Raw genomic sequence first — 22,169 nt, 5'->3', positions numbered from 1 at the left:
TTACAAACTGAATTTTCATTCAAGAACACGCGAGACAAGAATCGGAACACAACATGCAATTCATCATCATCATCACAAAACAATCATGCCAGACGATATTGTTTTAAAACAAACAAATAGTAACATCACTAACCACCCTAATTACAAAATGTCATCATCTTCCGATGACAACAACACACCATCAAGTGACTCTAAGGATCCAGTCGTTATGAGACTGGACTCTAACAAATTGCGTTTGGGAGCAACAAGAAAAGACTATGAATTACTCAATGTTCTTGGAAAAGGCTCCTTTGGTGTTGTTTTTCTAGGATATTCAATTCATGGCAACAAACCAAAAGTTGCAATCAAAAAAGTAGACAAGGAATTGTTGTTGACCGAGTATAATATTGAACGTTTAAATAGTGAGGTCATGATTCACATGAATATGAAACATGAAAATATTGTAGAGCTCTTTCTTTATTTTGAAGATTATAATGCCTATTATTTAGTGATGGAATGGTGTGAAAATGGAGACATGTACAAATTCTTACGAAAAAACACACGATTCAACGAAGCACAGACAAAGCACTATTTTATTCAAATTATCAATGCTCTCATTTACTTGCAATCATTTGGAGTACTTCATAGAGATTTAAAAGTATGTACAGTGAAATATTAGCATCATTTTCGACCATATTTGCAGCTTTCTAACATGCTACTAACTAACGATTATAAAACTCTCAAACTTTCAGATTTTGGGCTTTCCACAAAGCTGGATAGTGCAGATGAAGAACAAAGCACCATTCTTGGAACTCCCAACTTTATGGCTTTGTAAGTACATGCAACAAACATTTCGGTTGGATACATATTTTGGAAATAGTGAGATTGTAAATAATAAGAAATACGGTATGAAGGCCGATAACTGGTCACTAGGATGTATATTATACTCATTTCTTGTAGGAGAAACACCCTTTGATGAAAAATCACGAACTCAAACATTTGAGAGAATTCGAACACTCGATTATGACATTCCGGATTATGTATCGAAAGACGCCAAAGATTTGATCAGACTACTACTTCATCCAGACCCAACCAAGCGAATTTCATTGATTGAGGCGAAATCCCATCCTTTCCTTAGAGAATTAATTCCTAAAGCAATTTCTTCGCCTTCGACTTCACTCTATGACGAGCCTAGGAATTCACAACTTTTGGATCATAAAGCAAAAGCTCCATTCAACACTCTACGAATTAAACCGTTCGTACATAAGAAGAATGACGTAAACATTGAAATTGATGAATCAGGATTTGTGTATCTAACATTTTGTAATGGAGAACGGCGGTTTATAGTTTCAAAAGATGGAAGCACAATATGGTATGAAAAGAAAGCCTCAAAACGAAAGGAGTTTCGATTTATTGACATGCCTCCATCGGTTGAGAAATACTATGAATACGCAAGAAATGTAATTGAGACTATCAAGAGCAAAACACCAAAAATTATCTATTTATCAAGCGAGTTTAAATGCATTCAAATGGAAAACGATCCATTTCCGGATTATGAGACAGCTATTTTTTCCAGTGGCATCCGAATGGTGTATCAGCGGAGGAAAAACTCACTCGTGGTTAGATTTGCCAAAGATCGATCAGTAACTATTCACTTGTCGAAGGATTTGACACAATACTCAACTGAAATGGATTTGACAGATAACCACAAAATTGTGAAAGTCGAGGGCTCACTGAGCGTAGCAGAAAGTGAAATATTGTTTAACAATACAGTACTGTGGGAGAGTTTGTCCATTGTAAAAACAGGAATAGAAAAAGTAGAACGAGCCGACATTGAAATTCAGCCAGAAAATTATCCCTTTCTAATCAACACTGTGAGCAAAACGTCAGGACCCATAAGTCCCACTCTAAGCGAAAGCACTCTAAGCGGAGGCAGTAACTCATCAAGCAGTACCCTTAATAGGTGCCTACTTTCTACAATTTCATATTCTACAAACAATAGTGACACTCATTATGAAGAGGAGAATTCGTCAAATTTGTGAGATCAATCTATCCTGATTACCATGTCACATGATTTGAAACACACATGTAGTTGAGCTACTCAAAATGCAATTCTCTCCCAGAAAGTGCTTTGGAATAATCCTTTTCCACAATGAACTGCAAATATTTCTATCAATGGGACCTATCACAAGAATTTAAGCCTCCATTTCTCCGAAGGAAATGATGGTGTGGCTTCAGAAAAAATTTGTGAATGTTCTAAGAATTTGACTTTGGATTTGTCTCTCAATCAAATTGGCGATAAAGGTCAAATATGTTGCTCCCAGTGAATGCTTGAAGAATTTAACGTCATTGAATCTGATGTCATATTTTCAAAGAAGGAATTGGCAATGATGATAGGAACATAATTACATCTCAATTCAGTGAATATTATAAAATGTTGTTGAGCAACTCAACATTCAATTAGACCAAAGCATCAACCTGCTTAATTTTTTATTTGGAAAGATGCTATTGTATTTTTTGAGATGGAATCGTTAACAATTTGCCTCATCACAAAGTAATTTAAATCATCAATGGATAGTGGGGCTTTCTTAGAGTCTTCAATGTGAAGTGCCAGTTTTAGGTCATCATTTAAAAGTACATGGTGTTGTTCGTCAAATCTATTATTTTTGTGCATATACTGCCACACTAATTTGTAAACCTCATCTTTTTTGAAGTTTCTCTGTTTGGAATCTCCTAAAAGTTTTGCAAGTGACTCACTGACCGTAACAGGTGCTTGGAAATATGGTAATGGAAGAGCTTCGATCATTTCCTCTTGCTCATTCTCCGTTTCAGATGGTTTTTTCACAGCTGCTTTCTTAGTTTTCTTGGCTTCCACAATGCCAATCGTAAATTTAGATCCTTCTTTAGGAGTTGGTACCTTTGGTAATTTGGATTTTTTCGTCTTGATCATTCGCGAGACTTGTTGATTCCAAAAATCCTAAAAAGTATTTGAATTTCAGCCGTTCATCCACAATTCAAAAATAAAAAGTCATGATGATTATGAAATAATTATGATCAAATCATTCTTGCGTACCATTTGAAAAATATTATCAACTGTGGTTTCCTCATCGCTCTCCAAATCCATCAATGAGGATTTTTTCTGCCTAGGTTTTCGGAGTGAAGTTTCTTGTTGTTGCTCCTCTCCACTACTTTCATCACTTCCAGATACTTCCGATTCCTCTTCACGACTTTTATCCCTTGTTCTCTTTTTTTTCTCGTTTGTTGTTCCTCTTGTTGTGGATGATGATGACGATCCACCATTCATCCTTAAAGAAGCAAACACTGGATTTGAGAAAATTTTCTCCATCGTTCGATCAAAATGTTGTTTCAATGATTTCAATTCCTGTTCTAACAGTTCAATATATTCTTGCTGCTTTTCAATAATAACAGCGCTATCGGAAGAGGAAGCAGTTCCCTCTTCTTTCATCGATGATGATGACTTTTCCCTAGCTAGGGAACGGGGAGGCATTTTTTTGTAATATTAATTTAATTGCAATTTAATTTTAATTTAATTTTTTTAAAACAAAAATGAGATCTTCGTAATTCATTAATATCCAATAATACCGAGAAAGAATCAAGTCCCCAAACAGTTTATCTGGAATGTTTTCGACATAGAGCAATCATATTTTCAGTTGCAAGGTCATTTCTATGCTTGATGGAATGTTCCAAAAACTTGGACAGTGCCACTGTGTAGTTACGAGCAAAAAATTCCTTACACGCTTCATTGTAATCCTTCCATTCATCATTCTTTTGTTTGTTTGCCAATTCATACAACCATTCATCTTCAGAGACATCAAGAGGAGCACCCAATTCAAATACTTGACTCGTTTGTTCAATATTTCCTTCTTCCATTAATTCAGTTTCACCAATGTATCTTGTGTGAAAAAAAGTTCTCGCTAATTTGCTGATGGATTCTTCACAAACAACTTTGACTTCCATTCGATCTGCAAAAGAAATTAATCGAGAAAGATTTTCATAGATGGAACCTAAAATTTTGAAAGATCTCAAATCAGCAGATCCAATATTTCCACACAAGCACTCTTGAGAATGAACAGCGAATTGAAATTCTAAATGAGAACTGGCTAAAATTAAATACTGAGCTTTGATATTGCTTAACCATTTCGATTTTTTCATGTCTGTCAATCGATATTTCAATTCCATACATGTTTTGAGGGCTCGTTGTTCATGTCGAGCTTGGTCTTTGGAGGCATTGAAAACGATTGTGACACTGTCATCTTTCCACAACTCGAGAAGACCATGAGATGCTTTTGAAGCGTATTGAATTCTCTCGAACACGTCTTTGAGTATTTCCACAATTTCGTTGGGTCCAATAAAATCTAAAATTTCTTCTATACCTTTGAATTTGAGTTGAAGCATGGAAATTCGTTTTCGATCCAGATATAATTCAAATCTAGCTGCTAAATTTGGTTTGTTGTTGTGATGTTTCATGTCAATGGAGTCAATGGTACTGCTTTCGGTATTGGAAGCTTTCGATTTGACATCATCTTTTGAGGCACGTACTTCGGTCTCCTCAACGACATTCTCCTCCTCATTATTACCTTCCAATTGTAGTAGAACATGAGAAGGAATAAAGCTTTTGTATAGCTCTTGTCGACGAACGATTTCTTGTAAATTGTTCCATGACAGTTGAATGGAATGAGAAAATTGAAGGGAAATCCAAATGCAAAATACCACAATCAAAAGATCCATAACCATCCAGAGAACTAAAAGGCCAATATTTCGTTGATGTACTGAAGAAATATATGCTTCTGTCAGTTGTTTGGTCAGCGTTTCAACATTTTGAATATTTAACACTTGTTGTGTTAGATTATTGTTCCATTCAGACAGCAATAAAGAACTATTAACAAGGACACTTTGCTTGAACGTATTCCAAATCTCCAGATTGTTGGAGGCCATCCATTGGCTTTGCAATAAAGAAAATTTCGCTTGATTCTGAATCATGACTTGTTCGTCTTGCAGTCGTTCAGTTAAATTCCTCATGACACGAATATTTCCAATCGCATGTTGTTGTCCTGAATTCAAAAAGTTAAAAAGCCATTGAAAGGAACACTGTTACCTACCTGTCAATTCTTTCATGTAAAGTAAATGATACAAGGAGCCATGTAGCAAAGAATATGATGGATCTTGAATATATGCATTCAATGCAATCACTGAGGAAATCATCATTGAATTCCATTCGTTAAAGAAGGCTATACTTTCATAGACAGAAGAGGGCGACATTGAGGTCCAATTCTGTCGTGCCCTGCTCAATGCGATTGGAAAGGTTTCAATGTATTGAGAAGAAGGTATGACATCATTATTTGTTAATGATAACAATGTTCTTAGAGCCTCATCTGTCTGATTTCTTACATTGAATAACTGATTGAACATATCATCAGGTAGTGTGGACCCAGAAACAGAGGAGGCCACTAGAAATGTCATGAGCGTTCGTTCTTGCAATGTACAATACACAAGCTCCGATATGAAGAACGTCCATTTGGAACGAGCAGTTAAGGTTGCTGAAGAATGAACCTCTCTCGCTATCAACGATACAATGATCCATGAGAATACAAGAACAATGAATACAAGTACAAGGGAAGGACCGAGTAATTTTACAGAAAATGGAAGTTTTTCAATGAGCCTTACGAGTAAGAATTGGGAACAGAATTTCTGTTCTTGCGTTTTGGAAGAAGATGGGATGAGAGGTGTTTGGGAGTTTCCATCATGAAGAGTGGCTATTGAAGAAGGGTTATTGTTATTGTTGTTGTGGAGAGGTGAATGAGAGGGAGGATGGTTGGAATTCAAAAGTTCAGGATGAATTTGAGACATTTTTGTTGGAACGTGGTTAAGGTTGGAAACCAAGCAACGAACTCTTGCTTGTTTTTTTTCCTTATTTAGAAATTGGTTAAGGGACGGTTGGGTACCAATGTCGCGATATCTCTCGTTCATTCGGGCCGAAAACAGATCTGTTTTTGAACCTTGCAATGGTCCCAGCACTTTTTTTTCGATATTTGGAAACAGTGCATTGTTTTTTCGACTTGCTTGATAGTTTGGTTGAAATACAATCATTGATGATAATCGTGGTAAATAATGAGTTTTTATTCATTCAACATCATCAACTTGAGAAATGATCAGAGTCAATGAATTGTGAATTTTTCTTGGATTACAAAAATATTACAAAAAAAATGTCCTCACCATCATCATCGTGGAAAAATTTTCACTCTCATAATTTCGATTCGGATGAGAAATGGAAATCCTATCTCGATAATTTAACCTTTCCCGAAAATTTAAATGATCATAAAAAGAATGAACTTGTATTCAAATACAAGAAAAAGTATTACTCTCAACACGTTGAAAAATTGGTTGAATTCCAACTTCCGTACACTCAAGTAGAGGTTTCACCTCATGCCAAACACGATTCCACAATCATCTTTTTACATGGATTGGGCGATCAAGGTTCCGGATGGCTCGACGTTTTTCAGAAAATTAAAAAAACATATCCCGAACTGGCGTCATGTAAATTTATATTACCCAATGCTTCAGCCATGAGTGTTTCTCTCAATATGGGTTATGTCATGCCAGCATGGTATGATTTAATGTCTCTCTCGATGGACGGACCTGAAGATATTGCAGGTATGGAGAAGTGTTTTGCGAATGTGGATATATTGATCGAGAGAGAAGTTCAGGAATTTGGATTGGATCCATCACGTATTATCATTGGAGGCTTCTCTCAAGGAGGTTCTGTGGCATTGTATCATGGACTTACAAACAAGTACAAACTTGGAGGTGTTATTGCATTGTCCACATGGATGCCCAATAGAAAGAAAATTTTGACCTTTGTTGGCAAGGATTTGCCGAACAAAACAACACCCATTTTCCAAGCACATGGCACTTCTGATAACGTTGTGAAATATGAGTGGGGCGCCAGCAGTAAAAAGTTTGTGGTCGAGTCCTTGTTGGAGGGTAATGAGAGTCATTATACATTCAAGACGTATACTGGAATGGGACATAGCTCGAGTTTGCAAGAAATTAAAGATCTTGCAGAATGGCTGATATCTGTTTTTGGATCCAAGTAAAGGCCAGTCAATATTTTGACGCATTCACATATTTCTTTTTCCTCAATGACATTGTCATACGTTTTATGTAATCTGTAGGAATCTCTCCTAACAATGAGAAATTTCAGATTACATTTTATGACATTTCTTAATGTTAAAGCAGTTTATTTCCACAGACACACCACATCCGATGAATAGGTTGCAAGAATCGATTCAGAGGGATGTTTTAAAATTCCATTCACTGGTTTCTTGTGTTGTTGAATGGTGTCCACTCGTAGAGCTGTCACTTCTTCAATCGTTTCAGATGGTTGTGCTGGTATTTGATAGAGACAATACTTATTGGTCACCGTCACTCCGTACAGATACTGACCGTGCACCCTGACACTCACAAAGGCATCCCCTTCTTTCGGCGCTACAAATTTAAATGTTTCCTTTCCAGATTTCAAATCCAACACAATCAAGTAATGAGATTGATAACACACAATCAAGTGATCCTGAGAGGTTGGGTAGAATGCAATGCTATGAATGGGAAGGTCCACATTGGTATGAGTTTCTGAATCATCCAATCCTCGTTTCATGGAGTGAATGGTGTAAACCCGTTCACACACTTGAGATTTTAAATTCCACAGCCGAATGGATCCATCACTACTGCATGACAATAACTTTTCACTACTCAGTTGAAGAATTGAATTGATAAATGATCTATGACCTCCTAAATCTTTCAATTCAACTCCTCCAGAAGTCAATCCATGTACCTTAATGGAGCCGTTTGGATAACCCGAGATGATGGTGTTGTCATAATCTGAGAAACAAATACATGTTGCAGCAGTCGCTGTTGGAATTTTCAATAAGCACTTTCCTGTCAACATGTTCCATATTCGGATGGTCTTGTCCAACGATGCAGATGCCAGCAAAATTCCACTAGGTTGTAACTTGGTGTTGAAGCATGTGACAGAGTCTTCATGAACAATGAGATCATTACTAGCTTGAAAAGCCAGTTCCTTGTTCAACTTTCCAGTCAGGTAATCATAGATTTCAACAAATCCATCAGTGGTTCCAACAATGAAATAATCTGTAATGAAATGACAACAATTAACTTTGGTGGTTTTTCCAAATTTGATCATTTTGTATGGCTTCTCAAGCAATATTAAGTCATTTCCAGAAGTATCTTGCGAAACTTGTGTATTTTCTTCCAATGGTACTGCTTCCTCTTTTTTAGCAACTCGTGCTGTCTTTTTAATTTTCTTCATAGTATGATCTAACAAGGCAAATGTGTTAGGATCAAAATCTTCTCCTTGTCGTGCACGTTGAAATTCTATGGCATTTCCGATAATGTTTAAAAGAGAGCTGGCTGGTACATCAGCAATTTCTTGTTGAAACAATGAAGAAATTTCCATTCGGATATCTTCTTTCCTTTTACCGTCATAAGCAATCAATGCATCAAAATGTTTTGAAGTAGAAATCACATGTTCCAATTTCTTATACCTTGATGGTTCCTCTACGCTAAGGTCATGAGAAATTATTTTCACATTTGTAAATAAATATCTTGCCACTTGGTCTTCATTTAATTCAATCAATTCCAAAATAATTTGTTCATATAATTTAAATAACAGAGATTTGGAAAAGGTTAAATAGGGTTGTTGTAAAAATTCTAATACTTGGGACCACATTCCCTTCTCAATAAATGAAATGAATTTCCTTCGTGCATGAGGCAACATGGTATTACAGGAAATTCCGGTTTCTTGGCTTAGTGCTCGGAAAGTCTCCATTAAATTATTTTCCATACAAAATTGCATCATTAATTTAATAACATCTCTACTATCCACTGGTATGGTTGGTTCTTCCTCCGTAGTAGCAGCCGTAGCACGTGATGCACTCGGATCTGTCTTGGTTGCCGTCGGTTTGGGCACAAAAATCATCTTGCTTGATTGCTTCATTTTTTGAACGTGGAGTGATACTAAATCCAAAGAGTGATCAAAGCTTTCGAGCACAATCACAATCACAACCATTATGAATATGTAAACAACATGTAAAATATTAATGTGAAGGTGATATAGCTCAGTCGGTAGAGCGTTGGTCTAATAAGCCATTGGTCGTCGGTTCAATCCCGACTATCACCAAATATTTTTTGTTTTCACTTCGTGATCAGCTTCAAAGACAAAATAATTGTTCCTTATGCGTGATTTTTCCTTTTTCCTCTACTACCAAATCATGAACCGCTATTCGTTCAAATCAAACAAAAAAATGCTTTCAAATCGAGAAGTCATTAATATTTCCGATGACGATGGAAGTAACAGCAGCAGCACCAAAGAAGAAAAACCGCAAACGGCAACAACAACATCAGAAGAACGTTCCATAGGAGGTGAATTAGTATCCATCTTTTCTAACCTGGAAACCGTTGGTGATTTTTCTTGTGGAGGAGAATTGGCAGCGAACTATGTCATTCCTGGCTTAACGATTAAAAAGGATGATCAATTCATTCCAATTTCTTTGCCGATCTGTACTCATGAACAAGCCAATACCTTGATCCAAGTGTGTAGGAAGGCTCCCTATGGTCTCGGAGAACAAACACTGTATGATGATCAAGTTAGAAATACATGGCAATTAGATCCATCACAATTTCAATTGACAAATCCCAAATGGACACAATTGGTTCAAGATTTGGTGAATAGTAAGGTCAAAAAAGGTCTAGGCATACCTCCCGAAGTGGACATTAAAGCCTCTCTCTACAAATTATTATTCTATGAAAAGGATGGCCATTTCAATTTCCATAAAGATACGGAGAAGGAAGAAGGAATGTTTGCCACACTGGTGATTCAATTTCCTTGCATCTATACAGGAGGAGAATTGGTCGTTCAACACAATGGGCGAGAACAACTCTATGATTTTCAAACCAATTCACAATTCGGTGCATTCTATGCTTCTTTTTATGCAGATTGTAAGCACAGTATTAAGCCATCACCTCTGGCTATCGATTGTGTCTCGTCTACAATGTATTGAGCCTACAAAGAAATCGTCACTTGTCTGCCTCTCAACAGGGAAAAGTTGTGCCTCAATTGCAAGAGTTATTTACGAAATGGAATAATGGAGAATTTAGAGAATCAAAAATCTTGTACATGTTGGAACATGAATACACACAAGCAGGACTCTCTTTTGATGTCTTAAAGGGAAGCGATGAAGCTATTGTTTCTGCAATCACCAATGCCAACAGAGACGGGCAACTGGTCGGTTGTGCACTTGGTATTGTAAAGAAAGTAGAGTCTGGCTCTGCTTCTTGTAGTGGTTACAGCTATTATGGTGGTGGAGATTTCGAAATGGATGAAGTGTACGATGTGACTCTATCATTGACGCATTGTGTGGGAATGGACAACAAGGTGAATACGAATCTGAGATCTGTTGGAATTGCTGATAAAGAAATATTTCCAAGGGATGTATGGAAAGAGTTAGAGGCTGATGGTGAAAGTGTGGAAGAAGCAACAGGTAAGTGAATGTGACAATTTAAGAATTGGCAATCATTGAACGTTGACATTACCTTTGGCATTACCTTTTTATGAAACAGGCAATGAAGGAGCAACAATGGAACGAAGGTATCATCAAGCAGTGATCATTCTGTGGCCAGAGAAGGCTGCTTTCAATATGATACTGGATATGGATAATCGTGAGGCGTTTCATCAAATGTTAAACCTAATTAAGAAATGGGAAGTGGAGCAATCGACAACGAAAGAAGAATTGAGGCCAAAATATATTTCACTATTGAACCGGTTAATCGCCAAAAAAGGAAGGGATGTGGACATGAACGAATTATTTTACATGATTCAGTCTCTAAATGATGTTCGTCTAGTGAAAACCTCTTGTAAAATGTTAACGCACGGTTACCGGTATCAACAAGAATTATCAAAGGAGAAAATTTTATTTATTATGAGATGTTGTACATATTTTGGGTTGGAGAAGGTGAAACGCTATGTGAATGAAATGAAATTACCTGCCGACATGGAATCTTTGGGTGGACTTGTTCACTCCATTAAGGAAGAAGGGAATCCAGCTGCACAATATTTATTCGACAAATTCATGTCCAATCGATTGAACTATGTGGCTGAAAAAAAGACATGGATCAAAGAAGCACAGGCACTATTTCACATGTTCTTGACAATTGATCACAATAAGGGGATTGAAATAGTCGCACAAAATGTAGAGAATAGCTATCAACAAAACAAAAAACAATTAAGTGATCTTGGATCCACGTTATTGAAACTTGGCCAGAGCTTTAACACGAAATTCTTTGAAAATGACAAGTTGGTGCATTTGTTGAACATGTGTATTGACGATCTCAAAGCAGAAACCTCTCCCTCCGTTCCTCAGGCCTCCTACAGTCTCAATGTGAAACTTAATTGTACATGTACAGGTGTGCTGAGGTACAATCATTCCTGAATAGCAACGAAATGGTTCTTCGCTTTTCCAGTCAAGAGCGTAACCGGAAGCATGTTCAGTCAAATGTGTCAGCTGCCACAAGAGATGTTGATTTTTCGACTGATAGGAGAGGTTCTCCCCATACACTTGTTATAACTAAGAACTTGAGATCGCACAAAAGCACCGCACAAAACCGAGAACAGTTATTACAATTGTTAAAGCAACTGGAAGAGTTTGAGTCACAATGTCCAGCTCAAAAGAAAAGAAAGCAGTAATAGTGTATCAAATACAATGTATTCTATACATGAATGTCATCATGTTACTTTGTTCAATGTCTTCCATTGAATGTTTCCAAACAATTATTTCTAAGTGACAGGTTTTTATATTCTAATCATGTTCTCTCGTAGTAGGTTCATGAATTCAAAAGTCTTCAAAGGTGCCACTCAACATTACATGACAATATCGACAAATTCTGAAGAAGGATCTTGATTTTCTCCGCCCAATCCCAATAATTCCTCTCGATCTAAGGGTCTCTTGACCACATAATGTTCTCCAAAATGATAATCCTCTTCCTCAAATACTGCAAGCCATGAATGATTCGTTGATGAACTCATGGTAGAAGCCGAATGAGATGTTGAAGCATCCACTCCACCATGATGTATCATCAACTCATTCTCAACCACATGGTCTCGCTCATGCTCCACAAATGTAGATCCATTTCTCAAAGAAGACATGTGAAATGGACACAAAATCTCATATTCTCCATTTCGATCGAGAGGATGAGTAGTCGATGACAACATGATCGTGCTACTACTACTATTACTACTACTCGAACTCATTAAAGAATGATTTCTTTTCTTCTCAGAGGTAGACACGATTCGTCACGTCGTTTCTCACTCGATGCCACTCGTAACCAAAACGCTCGATCGAACGCTCGTAACAATTCCAAATCACTTTGTCCTTCCTCACTTTGGAAATACGAAGGAAGTTTTTCATGAATGGTCCAATAAAATTGATCCAATTCTTGATGTGTTTTAAACGAGATGGTCATGCATTGAGGATTGCCCGATTTTTGAATGGTATAATGATGTTGTTGATTTCCAGTAAATAATTTTCTTAAGGGTTCTGAGAATGAGAGCTCCATTTTACAACAACCTTCGTTTTTTAAACGTTCCAAATAGAGTTTCAGAGAAGAAGTGGCAGGTGGCAGGTGGGAAATTCCCAATGTTTTGAAAACGTCGAGAACGAAATGTTGACAATTGCACTTTTCGGTCGAGTAATGCATTTCACCATTCCAGTGAGCAATGACTTGAGCCAAATTGACATGGCTTGTTGAATTTCGAGAGGACCTTGGAACGTGTGAATGTGATGAGCGAGGACGGCCTTACTGGAACTTTTGGAACGAATGGTCACTAGGAGCTATCTCCCCACTGGAAGATGGTTTTTTAAAAATGTTGATTGATCAACATGATTGGAAATTATATGTTCAGTAATTGTTTAAAAATTGTAAAAAAATTAAATACAAGTAGTGCGCAGTAAGTGAGTTTGAAAAAATTAAAAAATGTTGAATGCATGAAGAATAATTTTGAAATTTAACAAAACGTACCTCCAAGTAGAAAGGTCCAAAAACGAGAGCAGTGTGGAAAAAACCATATTGTTGATTGACCTTTCCAAATTTGTGAGCCAAAGTTCGTTGTAATCGGTGAATGGCATTTTCAGAAAGTTCAGTAATTACGAGTTTTAAATTGACAAAGGGAGTATCGTTTTTTTGTTTTTTCAATGATTTCCTTAATGGTTGTTGAATGGTTGAACATGACGTGTCATATAAAACGGAATGAGAGGCAACCAGTGGATTCAACTTTAAATATAACAATCGATCTCTAAATTGATTCAAGTTTTCGAGTTAATACATTGAAATTATAATATTAAAATATGTATAATAAATATTAATAAATGTTATGATTTAAATTGATGATAGTGTGATATTTTTCAATACTTACTCAATGACAAGATTTTGAGAGAGAATCATGTAAGAATTTTCGTTGAGCTCACTTTCGAGTTTTTTCAACTTGTCCATACAACATTTCACTCTCCTAGTTTCCAATTCTGTTAAATGTTGTTTTTCAATGAGAGGCAAAAATTCATAATTATTTTCCAAATATGCATCTCCATTGGCAGGATCGTAAGAAGTGGAATTCAAGTCTCTCGTATCGAAAAATTCATCCAATAGAATGTGTTCATTATTGTTAGATTTTTGAGGTCTTGCATTCGAAAAAAGCCCAGTAGTGGTGTCAAATGTGAAATCACCATTTTGATGATGTTTCTTCTTCTCTAGAAGAAGGTTTTGTAAAGTGTTTAATTGCCTTAATTGATGGAAAAGAGAAATTTTTTCTGTGGATGCTTCTGTCGTTTCAACTATATTGATGGTAAAAGAATTTCAAGGAACATTGAAATAAATCAAATCATCACTGAATGAAACACTTACCAATGAGACGTTCGCCCTCTCCTTTTGTACAAAATTGCCAAATGGTTTTTCCGTCCCATTCTGGATGCCTATCAAAAACGTCGACAAATTCTAACATTTTCTTTGAAGCGAGCCACAATTTCACTTCTTCATGATACCATGCTTCTATGGGAATGTCATATTCAAATTGTCTTTCCGACATGGAAATTTCTGAAATTGAGTATAAGAGATGTTTGTGAAATGCTAAAACATTCATTAGTGAAAATTGTTGTGGAATTCCAAGAAAATCTCTGAAAATCGATTGAACAAAAATTTCTCCACATCGTAACAATTCTCTGAGAATGACTTGAAATTGACTTTGTCTTTCGAGAATGACCTTTTCGTCAAAACGATCTTTAAGTGTAAAAATTCATTCATATTATTATTTCAAAAAAACAATGATTTGATGAATTGTTAAATGTTCAATAATGATTATGAATACATTAGCTCGTAATTGGTTGTACAATTGAGCGCTCAAACTTACTGAATGGTTTCTTTTCAGGCATGTCTGAGAGCGAAATCAAAGAGGGTAGTTTTTTACATTGTGTGTACAAACTCAAAAATTCCTTTTATAGAATTGATGATACCCCAGTGTTGTGCAGTAGTACACACAGTTAAATATTGCATTAATATTCCATCACATGAATGAGCAGTAGTACATACGGATAATTATATTATGAATAATAATATTTGTGTGATAAAATGATTTTTGTTGACTTCACAACAACTTACCCGATATCGACGAGAGGCTCTAAATTCAATTTTTGTTGATTTCACACGTGTTTCGATTTGGTACAGAGTTTTTGCGTGCATTCCGACACCATCCATCGTGTGCGAAGTCACATGAATTTCAATGAATTTGTATGGTTGAATTCCAATGTCCGTAAAGGAAAGGTCTTCGTGTTCTTCTTCCATCTCCACGAATTGTGGTTGATTTTCATCTTGAGAGTGTGAAATGGTTTGAAACATGATGATGATGTTTGTGTGTGTGTGTATGTCTGATATTTCGAGTCAATTTTTTTCAACAACGAGCGTGAGCGACCCTTAAGATTGACAAACGACAGTTTGGCGGATTTTTACTTTCATCAAACTCAATTCCTTTCTTGCAACTTATTGAGAGGGAATGTTATTACTACTTTGTGAAAGACTTGGCAGTTCTGCATTGAAAAAAGAATCACCTCCCATCTCCTCTGTTTGAAGTTGTTGTTGTGAGAGTGGAGGTGTCAGGAAAAGATTGAAAAACTCTTGTGACGAGGAAGAAGGTTGTTGTTGTTGTGATGGAGGAACAAGAAAATCCGAACAAGTAGATAGTGAGCTAATATTGAGATCTGAGGAATTGGAAGTTGTTGTTGGATGGCCAGTTGCTGTTGCTGAACTACTACGAAGTGAAAGAATTGGTGATTGAGGAGTGGTATTGCCGGTCCCCGTAGCAACACTACCACGAAGAACACTCGAGAATAAAGGAGGACTTGCAGGAAATGAGAAGAAGGCTTCACCCGATTCTAAAACAAGGTCTGGAGGAGGTTCTGTTTTCAGTTTTGTGTGAGGAGGCTCATCATCATTGTGGTTGCTGTTACTATTGTTGTTGTTTTCGTCCAAGTCTTCGACATTGCTGGTAATACCTTCTTCTTCTTCTTCTTTTTGTGAGGTCTTTTTCCTTTTAGACGAGTTCTTTTTCTGTCTGTTCGTAACAGTACTATTGGTTGTTTTGCTGGATTTCGACTTTTTGGGTTTTGCAATACCTTTCAAATAGACTTCTGGTTTGGATAACACTCGGAATGAAGATGAAATTTTCGTGGCTACCTTTTTCATTTCATCTCTACTGGCAGCATTGGCTCGGAACACATCAATCTCAAATCGGAATAAGGCTTTTGAATTGAATTTGTAGTTACTACTCGTAGGCCAGTACATGGTAATTTTCCAAACCGTTTCTTGATCGTAATCTTCCATAAAGGATTGTAAAACTACAGGTGTGTTATCATCGGAAAAACATTCAACCCAATGGTCATCATGATCGTGAGGTGGTTCTGAATTGGCACCATCCCCATGACTTACTGAATTCCTTTCATTTGTAAATAATTTAATCATGGCATAATATCCAAATTTACAACCAGCCCATTGAAGTAACTCAATAGATGGTGTAATTACAAATTCATATTGATGAGTTCGGAAGAGGCAATCGCTCGGGCATGTCGTTAATCCTTTGACTTGTCTTGATTTAACCAGGACTTGAACATCTGCTCCTTCGGAAGGCTCTGGTTTCGTTTGACTAGGTATGATCACTTGATCCAAACGAAGAGGATTCCACGAGAGAGGAACATCTGTCTTGGTTGCACTTGATGATGACGATTCCTTGGTTTTTGATGAGGAAGATTTACTCGAAGATCCTCGGGCCATTTTATTCACGCAAATGTTTGAATTTGGTGGTGCAGGTGAATGAATGGAATCATCATCTTTTCAATCTTCATGAATTTCACAAGTAATCGCTTTTGATGAAATGTTGAAAGGAAACATAACTCTTAGAAGTGAAAAAAATCAATAATCATTTTCAGTGTTAACAAGTCATGTATCAAAATTTAATAGCAATGTCTGATAGAAAAGAACCATTCCTCTCTTTCAATATCGAATACAGACCCAGAGTCAAATAACTAATGTTATTTCCAATGTTGAAATAGATGATTGCTGTGGAGGGATCGGAACAATAGAATCGTGGTTTCACAAACGGTATCTCTTTCAAAATTCGATTGATGTCGTCGAGTTTGATTAATCCAAAGGTTGTAGAAAAGTAATAGCAATCTAAGGTTCGTTGATCTTGGAAAAGGAATTGATTCTTGTATCCGAAAAAGTTGTCAATCTTAAACTTGAAAAAGAGAGCTGTTGGGTAATAGATAAAATTAGGGTTGAATAATTCTTGACCTATTGAAAAATAGCGATTCATTCTGTGATAGACAAGAGTATTTCCTCTGAAAAAAATCCAATCTACATTGTTGTCCACCTCAGTGAACACTTCAAAATTATATTTCCATTTTGGATTCTCAGTGCTAATGCCAGACATCCACAATCTCTTGTCACTGGTCAATAGAACTACATGATCATAATCAGCACGAATGTCACTCACTTGAAGCTTGTCATCTGTAAAATTGATAGGAGTTAATGCTTTCAATTGTTCATCCATATTTCCAAAATTCTTTTGCCTAATGATTCCAAAAGTTGACAAATGTTTGAATTTTTGGCGAGAAATCATATAACAGATTTACATTTCTTCACTATGAGACGACACTTACTTGTTGTGACCAAAACCAAATATTCGTCCCAAGTTTGTTAAAATTATGAAAAATTTTCTTCCTGTTTCAAGCTTTTTGATGACTTCTCCATCGCCCAAAGTTAATCCTTTAATTTCATTATAGGTCTCGAATGTTTTGATGTGAAATACCTTCTTTTTCGAACAGCAAATAAAGTGATTCTCAGTGGTAGAAATATCAATTATTTTCTCTCCGACAGCAATTTTGTGAATGTTGCTTTTCTCCACCATAAAACATGTCCCGTTTTCTTTGGAGCCATTAATTATTATTATTACATCATGTGGTCTCTTCACTTACCAAATAAAACCACAAATAATGAATTTCCAAATCTTGACTCTTCAATCTTTGATATCGAAACTCCGAGCGGAAATGCATTAAAAGTATGAGCCATGACAGAAGATCCAATTTTGAATTTTGAATTATGGAAGTAATGAAAAGAAGTATTCATAGCATCATTTAAATTAAATGGAGGTGTGATTGAAAGTCTTGGTTGATCATCGGAGCTTGTTTCTAGTGATGGACTCGACGAAGAAGTGTCGTCATCATCTTGTTTCTCCTTGTGTGGATGTTTGTTCTTATCCACATAATATATAAATACAGAATTCAATAATTCAATCGGAACAATCATTGGAACTGAGCTCAGCACAACAACACAGAAAAAGTAACAACAGTTCCGAATCGACGGTGTGTACCACGAATCAATGCCTTATTTTTTTGTAAAATTTACTGTTATGAACCATTTCAAACTCGCTCATCATACGTATGATGAAAAGTTTCTTCGATCGATGGTCAAAGGATGTTTGATGGACTTGGTGGTTATGGTAGTATCAACACAAAGTACCAACATGAACTCTCTCAGACAATCAACATTTTGAGTGTACGAGTCATCAAGTCCAATAAAATTCATCAACTCCACAATTGTGTCTTTGAAGGGTTGATATTGAGACTGATCATACTTCAATAAGCAATGATTCTTGCTGGATGATTTAGCCATAATGTTGCCCTCTTGCATTACCTTGGAATAAGAAATGTAGAATTGATATCGACAAGTTTTTGGTACCATTTCAAATCTATTCTGGTAAACTGAGCATGTTATAGCCAGTTTCAAAACATTACCAAGCCCTTTTACGTCAAAGACATAAATTTCAAAATGATGAGAATACCCCAACTGTGTTTTTCTTTCCATGATTGGTGTTGTTTGAATTTTTGTTATGAACGAATAGGGAATGATTTGATTTCTCATTTCGGTCACTTTTGATGACTCATTTTCAATGTTGGTAATAAAATAACTATAATCAACTCCACTCGATATCTTTGAACTTCGTGTTACATATTTCCATTCATCGACTATTTTTCTTAGTAATAATAAATAGAGAAAACTAGCTCTATTATTCAAAACCAAATTTTTCTCATATAGTAATTTCTTTCGTTTTCGAACACTATATTTCAAAATCTTGGTAAAACAATCACTCCAATACGGACACGAGTGGTCCATGTCAATAATCCATTCGTTCCATTGTTTACAGACACATCTCATTCTGAGGATTTCACCATCATCCATGAATGAAACAATTTCCATCCAAATGTCATGTATAAGATTATTTTCAAAGATTAATCGTTGATCGTGATGATGCTCGTTCGGAGGCTTTTCATTGTTTGATGAAAGCATCTCCCCAGAATCATCATTATGCATTTTTGTTCAATTCTAAAAATTGAGGAGCCATCATGGAAGCCTCATCCGAGAGTGCCCGTACCACAAATGTTGTTGATCCAAACACAAACATATCACCATCTTCTAACTTTTCCGATAAAGAATATATCACACTAATCAGTGCCGAGAAATTTGAATTTATCTTGTCTAAAAAAGCTGCTGCTCAATCGAAATATCTTCATCAATTAATAACCGATGATGTTTTTCAAACATCCAATAGAATTACTTTGCATGATATTTCCACAGATGTTCTAGAATTATTATGCCAATTCTTGTAGGTATTTTATGAATGTATCTCGCTTAGCATTACGGACATTTATAATATTCACTTTTAACATTTAATATTAATTATTATTGAATATTAATTATTTGATATTAATTATAATGAAAAACATGGACCAACAACAATGAAGAGTGGACAAATCCATCAAGGGCAATTTTATGAGCACATTCAATCCACTACAAGATTTGGATCCACAAAACCCGGATCATCGACAAATCGTCATCGAATTGTTACTCGCTAGTAATTACTTGGATTGTTGAAAATTTGAATTTCTTCCGTGTGCTCATCAATTCATTGGCCAAGCAGTAACAAGTCAGGAAAGAAGATTGGAGAGAATAACAGAGTGAAAACACTCTAAAACATTCTGATATTTACCTGTAGAAAAGAAGGAACTCCTTACACCACACCAATATGGCTACTCTTCTTAACAACAAGAATAATTCAGCATTAGCAACTATAAAATCATAACACTACTATGATGAAATAAATAATAAATTTATTCTCTGATGACGTGAGTCTCTCATTCGAAATGATGAACGATTACGCTTTCATCTTATCTTAGCCTTTTCAAAAAATGAGCGGGTTCAGTAGTGCCTCGCAGCCCTTCAGCAACGGCAGCAGCAGTAACAACAACCCATTTCAAACTCCGCCCGTTTCATCATCACTCCTCATGGAAGGATCAAGTAATAGTGGAGGATTCTATAGTATGAATACAGTTAATAATGCTGTTTTACAAAATTTAAATTTTCCAACAACGATCAATTTTCTTCAGCGAGAGTTTCGTAAATTTGAGAATGAACGAGAGTTATGGGAATTAGAGAGAGGAGAGTTATCAACTACGATAGCACATTTGGAATCATTCCGTAAAAGCCAGGAGAAGATTCAGTACGATCTTTTGAGAAGAATTAAAATGTTGGAGTTTGCTCTGCGAACAGAAAGATCAAAATTCTCAACACTTGTAGATCACATCAGAAAAACAGAATCATCGGACGAGTCCTACAAGAAGAATTTATTATCTTTTTGTGAGTCTCTTGTAACAACAGCAAAACCAGTTGTATCATCATCATCTCAACAAAACAATCCTTCTTCTTCTCCTGCCACCACAGCGAACACGAATCTCCAACAGAATGGCAGTAGTAACACTACATCAACTCCTCTTGCAAAGCCAAAGAGTTTGGAAATTATGCGAAAGTAAGTATATTGACAGTGAGGCTAGTAGCCATTTAACAATCTTGGACAGCTATTTGAAGGAAATTGAATCTTCTGATTTGTGGTCTCTCATTGCAGACATTCCAGAAAATACACCATCAAACATGATGAATGCACAATATGTGTTATCAAGCACAGATCCAAAATCAATAGGATTAGCAACTCAAGAATTATCAGTCGCTTCGGAAAGTGATCACACTACAGCTACGACATCATCAATTTCCATGACCAATCACACAGGTTATTCAGAATATGAAAGCACTATTTCGTCAACAACTGATACTTTACCAACTCAAAACAGTGATAGTCATAAATCTAAAAATCTTGAAAAGAGCAGAAATGAAGAAAACACTGCAGAAGCAGAAGACATGAAAAAATTTATTACGCAATTAAGACAACGAGGATATTCTGACAAAACAATTGAAAAAACGATTGGAGAAAAAATTCCAGAAGACATGCTAGAGGAAGTGAAGCCTTGGAAAGATGAAGATTCTCAATTATCATCCGATGGACTGTCACTTCTTGGTAAAAAGAAGCCTTCATGGAAATTGGAAGATATCGTTGTGAAAAATGACTATACTTCTGAACTCAGTACGAAATCTGATTTTGAATCAGGATCATCCTTTAATTCCCAATCTCTGTCCTCAAAACCAATTTCATGGAAACCAAAATATACTTTGAAACATCACTTGGATAGCGTCAGATCCATTGCCTTCCATCCAACAGAAAATTATTTAATCAGCGGTTCGGAGGATTGTACAGTAAAAGTTTGGAACGTGACCAAACTTAACAAGTCAAAGTATGTATTTATGAAATATTAACCATTACTGACATATCATTATGAAACAGAGCAAATGAACCGATACAAACGTTGCGAGGGCATACTGGAGCTGTATACACTGTTTTGTGTGGATCTGGTCAAGTATTTAGCGCTGGACAAGATGATACTATTATTGTTTGGAACATTCCTCCATTAGATCACAATCCATATACAAACTATGGATATGCCACACCATTCTTACATACTTCATTAACGGGCCATTCAGATGCAATCTGGTCATTATCTTTACATGAGACGAGTCATTTACTGTTGTCAGCTAGTGCTGATGAAACTGTCATGGTTTGGGATTATGAATCTTCGACATCACCACTCCTGAAAACATTTTCTCTCTCCAAGATTGGAACACCAACATATGTTTCATTCTTACCCAATGATAATTCCAAATTTGTGGTATCTTTTAGTAATTCAAAATTAGGACTTTTTGATACAGAAATGGGTAGACCTATTTGGGTTTCTGACTCGTTAGGAGATGAGAGTAAATCTAGCCAGCACCTTATTTATCAATTTGAATGTCATGGAAAGGTACCAATGATCATTACAGCTCATGAGGACAAGAAGATCAGATACTATGACTCTTCGAGTGGAAAAGTAATTAATGAAATGGTTGGTCATAAGGAAGCAGTCACTTCTGTCTCTGTTGATTCCAATGGTTTATATTTTGCTTCTGTTGGGCATGATTCTTCGCTGAGAATTTGGGATATTGCCTCTAAACATTGCATCCAAGAATTACCAGCACACAGAAAGAAGTATGATGAGGCCATTCATGAGGTTTCTTATCATCCAACCAAGTCACTGCTTGCAACTTGTGGAGCTGACAGTATAATAAAAATGTATTGTTGA

General features: G+C 36.2%; 14 protein-coding genes across 14 annotated transcripts; 5 read left to right on the top strand and 9 right to left on the bottom strand.

Annotated features, from left to right (window-relative positions):
- Nucleotides 1-85: 85 nt before the first annotated feature.
- On the top strand, nucleotides 86-2,021 carry C9374_006275 (uncharacterized protein; the record flags this gene model as incomplete). The annotated part of the gene is made up of 3 exons (XM_044696117.1): nucleotides 86-637; nucleotides 683-810; nucleotides 860-2,021. The coding sequence occupies 3 exons, from the start codon at nucleotides 86-88 to the stop codon at nucleotides 2,019-2,021; spliced, it is 1,842 nt and encodes a 613-aa protein (XP_044546966.1).
- A 440-nt stretch (nucleotides 2,022-2,461) lies between these two features.
- On the bottom strand, nucleotides 2,462-3,487 carry C9374_006274 (uncharacterized protein; the record flags this gene model as incomplete). Its single annotated transcript, XM_044696116.1, has 2 exons — nucleotides 2,462-2,956; nucleotides 3,053-3,487. 2 exons carry the CDS (start codon nucleotides 3,485-3,487, stop codon nucleotides 2,462-2,464), a joined length of 930 nt encoding a protein of 309 aa, XP_044546965.1.
- A 122-nt stretch (nucleotides 3,488-3,609) lies between these two features.
- On the bottom strand, nucleotides 3,610-5,847 carry C9374_006273 (uncharacterized protein; the record flags this gene model as incomplete). The annotated part of the gene is made up of 2 exons (XM_044696115.1): nucleotides 3,610-5,051; nucleotides 5,100-5,847. The coding sequence occupies 2 exons, from the start codon at nucleotides 5,845-5,847 to the stop codon at nucleotides 3,610-3,612; spliced, it is 2,190 nt and encodes a 729-aa protein (XP_044546964.1).
- Nucleotides 5,848-6,203: 356 nt separating this feature from the next.
- C9374_006272 (uncharacterized protein) lies at nucleotides 6,204-7,094 on the top strand (the record flags this gene model as incomplete). Its single annotated transcript, XM_044696114.1, has 1 exon — nucleotides 6,204-7,094. The coding sequence occupies one exon, from the start codon at nucleotides 6,204-6,206 to the stop codon at nucleotides 7,092-7,094; it is 891 nt and encodes a 296-aa protein (XP_044546963.1).
- Nucleotides 7,095-7,237: 143 nt separating this feature from the next.
- C9374_006271 (uncharacterized protein) lies at nucleotides 7,238-9,010 on the bottom strand (the record flags this gene model as incomplete). The annotated part of the gene is made up of 1 exon (XM_044696113.1): nucleotides 7,238-9,010. The coding sequence occupies one exon, from the start codon at nucleotides 9,008-9,010 to the stop codon at nucleotides 7,238-7,240; it is 1,773 nt and encodes a 590-aa protein (XP_044546962.1).
- A 307-nt stretch (nucleotides 9,011-9,317) lies between these two features.
- Nucleotides 9,318-11,501, top strand: C9374_006270 (uncharacterized protein; the record flags this gene model as incomplete). The annotated part of the gene is made up of 3 exons (XM_044696112.1): nucleotides 9,318-10,011; nucleotides 10,119-10,553; nucleotides 10,633-11,501. 3 exons carry the CDS (start codon nucleotides 9,318-9,320, stop codon nucleotides 11,499-11,501), a joined length of 1,998 nt encoding a protein of 665 aa, XP_044546961.1.
- Nucleotides 11,502-11,929: 428 nt separating this feature from the next.
- C9374_006269 (uncharacterized protein) lies at nucleotides 11,930-12,280 on the bottom strand (the record flags this gene model as incomplete). Its single annotated transcript, XM_044696110.1, has 1 exon — nucleotides 11,930-12,280. One exon carries the CDS (start codon nucleotides 12,278-12,280, stop codon nucleotides 11,930-11,932), a length of 351 nt encoding a protein of 116 aa, XP_044546960.1.
- A 38-nt stretch (nucleotides 12,281-12,318) lies between these two features.
- C9374_006268 (uncharacterized protein) lies at nucleotides 12,319-12,765 on the bottom strand (the record flags this gene model as incomplete). The annotated part of the gene is made up of 1 exon (XM_044696109.1): nucleotides 12,319-12,765. One exon carries the CDS (start codon nucleotides 12,763-12,765, stop codon nucleotides 12,319-12,321), a length of 447 nt encoding a protein of 148 aa, XP_044546959.1.
- A 127-nt stretch (nucleotides 12,766-12,892) lies between these two features.
- C9374_006267 (uncharacterized protein) lies at nucleotides 12,893-14,952 on the bottom strand (the record flags this gene model as incomplete). The annotated part of the gene is made up of 6 exons (XM_044696108.1): nucleotides 12,893-12,910; nucleotides 13,087-13,360; nucleotides 13,481-13,895; nucleotides 13,966-14,337; nucleotides 14,468-14,549; nucleotides 14,716-14,952. 6 exons carry the CDS (start codon nucleotides 14,950-14,952, stop codon nucleotides 12,893-12,895), a joined length of 1,398 nt encoding a protein of 465 aa, XP_044546958.1.
- A 141-nt stretch (nucleotides 14,953-15,093) lies between these two features.
- Nucleotides 15,094-16,380, bottom strand: C9374_006266 (uncharacterized protein; the record flags this gene model as incomplete). The annotated part of the gene is made up of 1 exon (XM_044696107.1): nucleotides 15,094-16,380. The coding sequence occupies one exon, from the start codon at nucleotides 16,378-16,380 to the stop codon at nucleotides 15,094-15,096; it is 1,287 nt and encodes a 428-aa protein (XP_044546957.1).
- Nucleotides 16,381-16,552: 172 nt separating this feature from the next.
- On the bottom strand, nucleotides 16,553-17,913 carry C9374_006265 (uncharacterized protein; the record flags this gene model as incomplete). Its single annotated transcript, XM_044696106.1, has 3 exons — nucleotides 16,553-17,177; nucleotides 17,268-17,532; nucleotides 17,583-17,913. The coding sequence occupies 3 exons, from the start codon at nucleotides 17,911-17,913 to the stop codon at nucleotides 16,553-16,555; spliced, it is 1,221 nt and encodes a 406-aa protein (XP_044546956.1).
- Nucleotides 17,914-18,039: 126 nt separating this feature from the next.
- Nucleotides 18,040-18,978, bottom strand: C9374_006264 (uncharacterized protein; the record flags this gene model as incomplete). Its single annotated transcript, XM_044696105.1, has 1 exon — nucleotides 18,040-18,978. The coding sequence occupies one exon, from the start codon at nucleotides 18,976-18,978 to the stop codon at nucleotides 18,040-18,042; it is 939 nt and encodes a 312-aa protein (XP_044546955.1).
- A 32-nt stretch (nucleotides 18,979-19,010) lies between these two features.
- On the top strand, nucleotides 19,011-19,539 carry C9374_006263 (uncharacterized protein; the record flags this gene model as incomplete). Its single annotated transcript, XM_044696104.1, has 2 exons — nucleotides 19,011-19,270; nucleotides 19,410-19,539. The coding sequence occupies 2 exons, from the start codon at nucleotides 19,011-19,013 to the stop codon at nucleotides 19,537-19,539; spliced, it is 390 nt and encodes a 129-aa protein (XP_044546954.1).
- A 314-nt stretch (nucleotides 19,540-19,853) lies between these two features.
- C9374_006262 (uncharacterized protein) lies at nucleotides 19,854-22,169 on the top strand (the record flags this gene model as incomplete). The annotated part of the gene is made up of 3 exons (XM_044696103.1): nucleotides 19,854-20,470; nucleotides 20,520-21,287; nucleotides 21,338-22,169. 3 exons carry the CDS (start codon nucleotides 19,854-19,856, stop codon nucleotides 22,167-22,169), a joined length of 2,217 nt encoding a protein of 738 aa, XP_044546953.1.

Source organism: Naegleria lovaniensis (assembly GCF_003324165.1).
Source record: "Naegleria lovaniensis strain ATCC 30569 chromosome Unknown tig027, whole genome shotgun sequence".
NCBI classification, from domain to species: Eukaryota; Heterolobosea; class Eutetramitea; order Acrasida; family Naegleriidae; genus Naegleria; species Naegleria lovaniensis.
The sequence above is the reverse complement of the archived record's forward strand: the minus strand, read 5'-3'. Positions and strand labels throughout refer to the sequence as shown.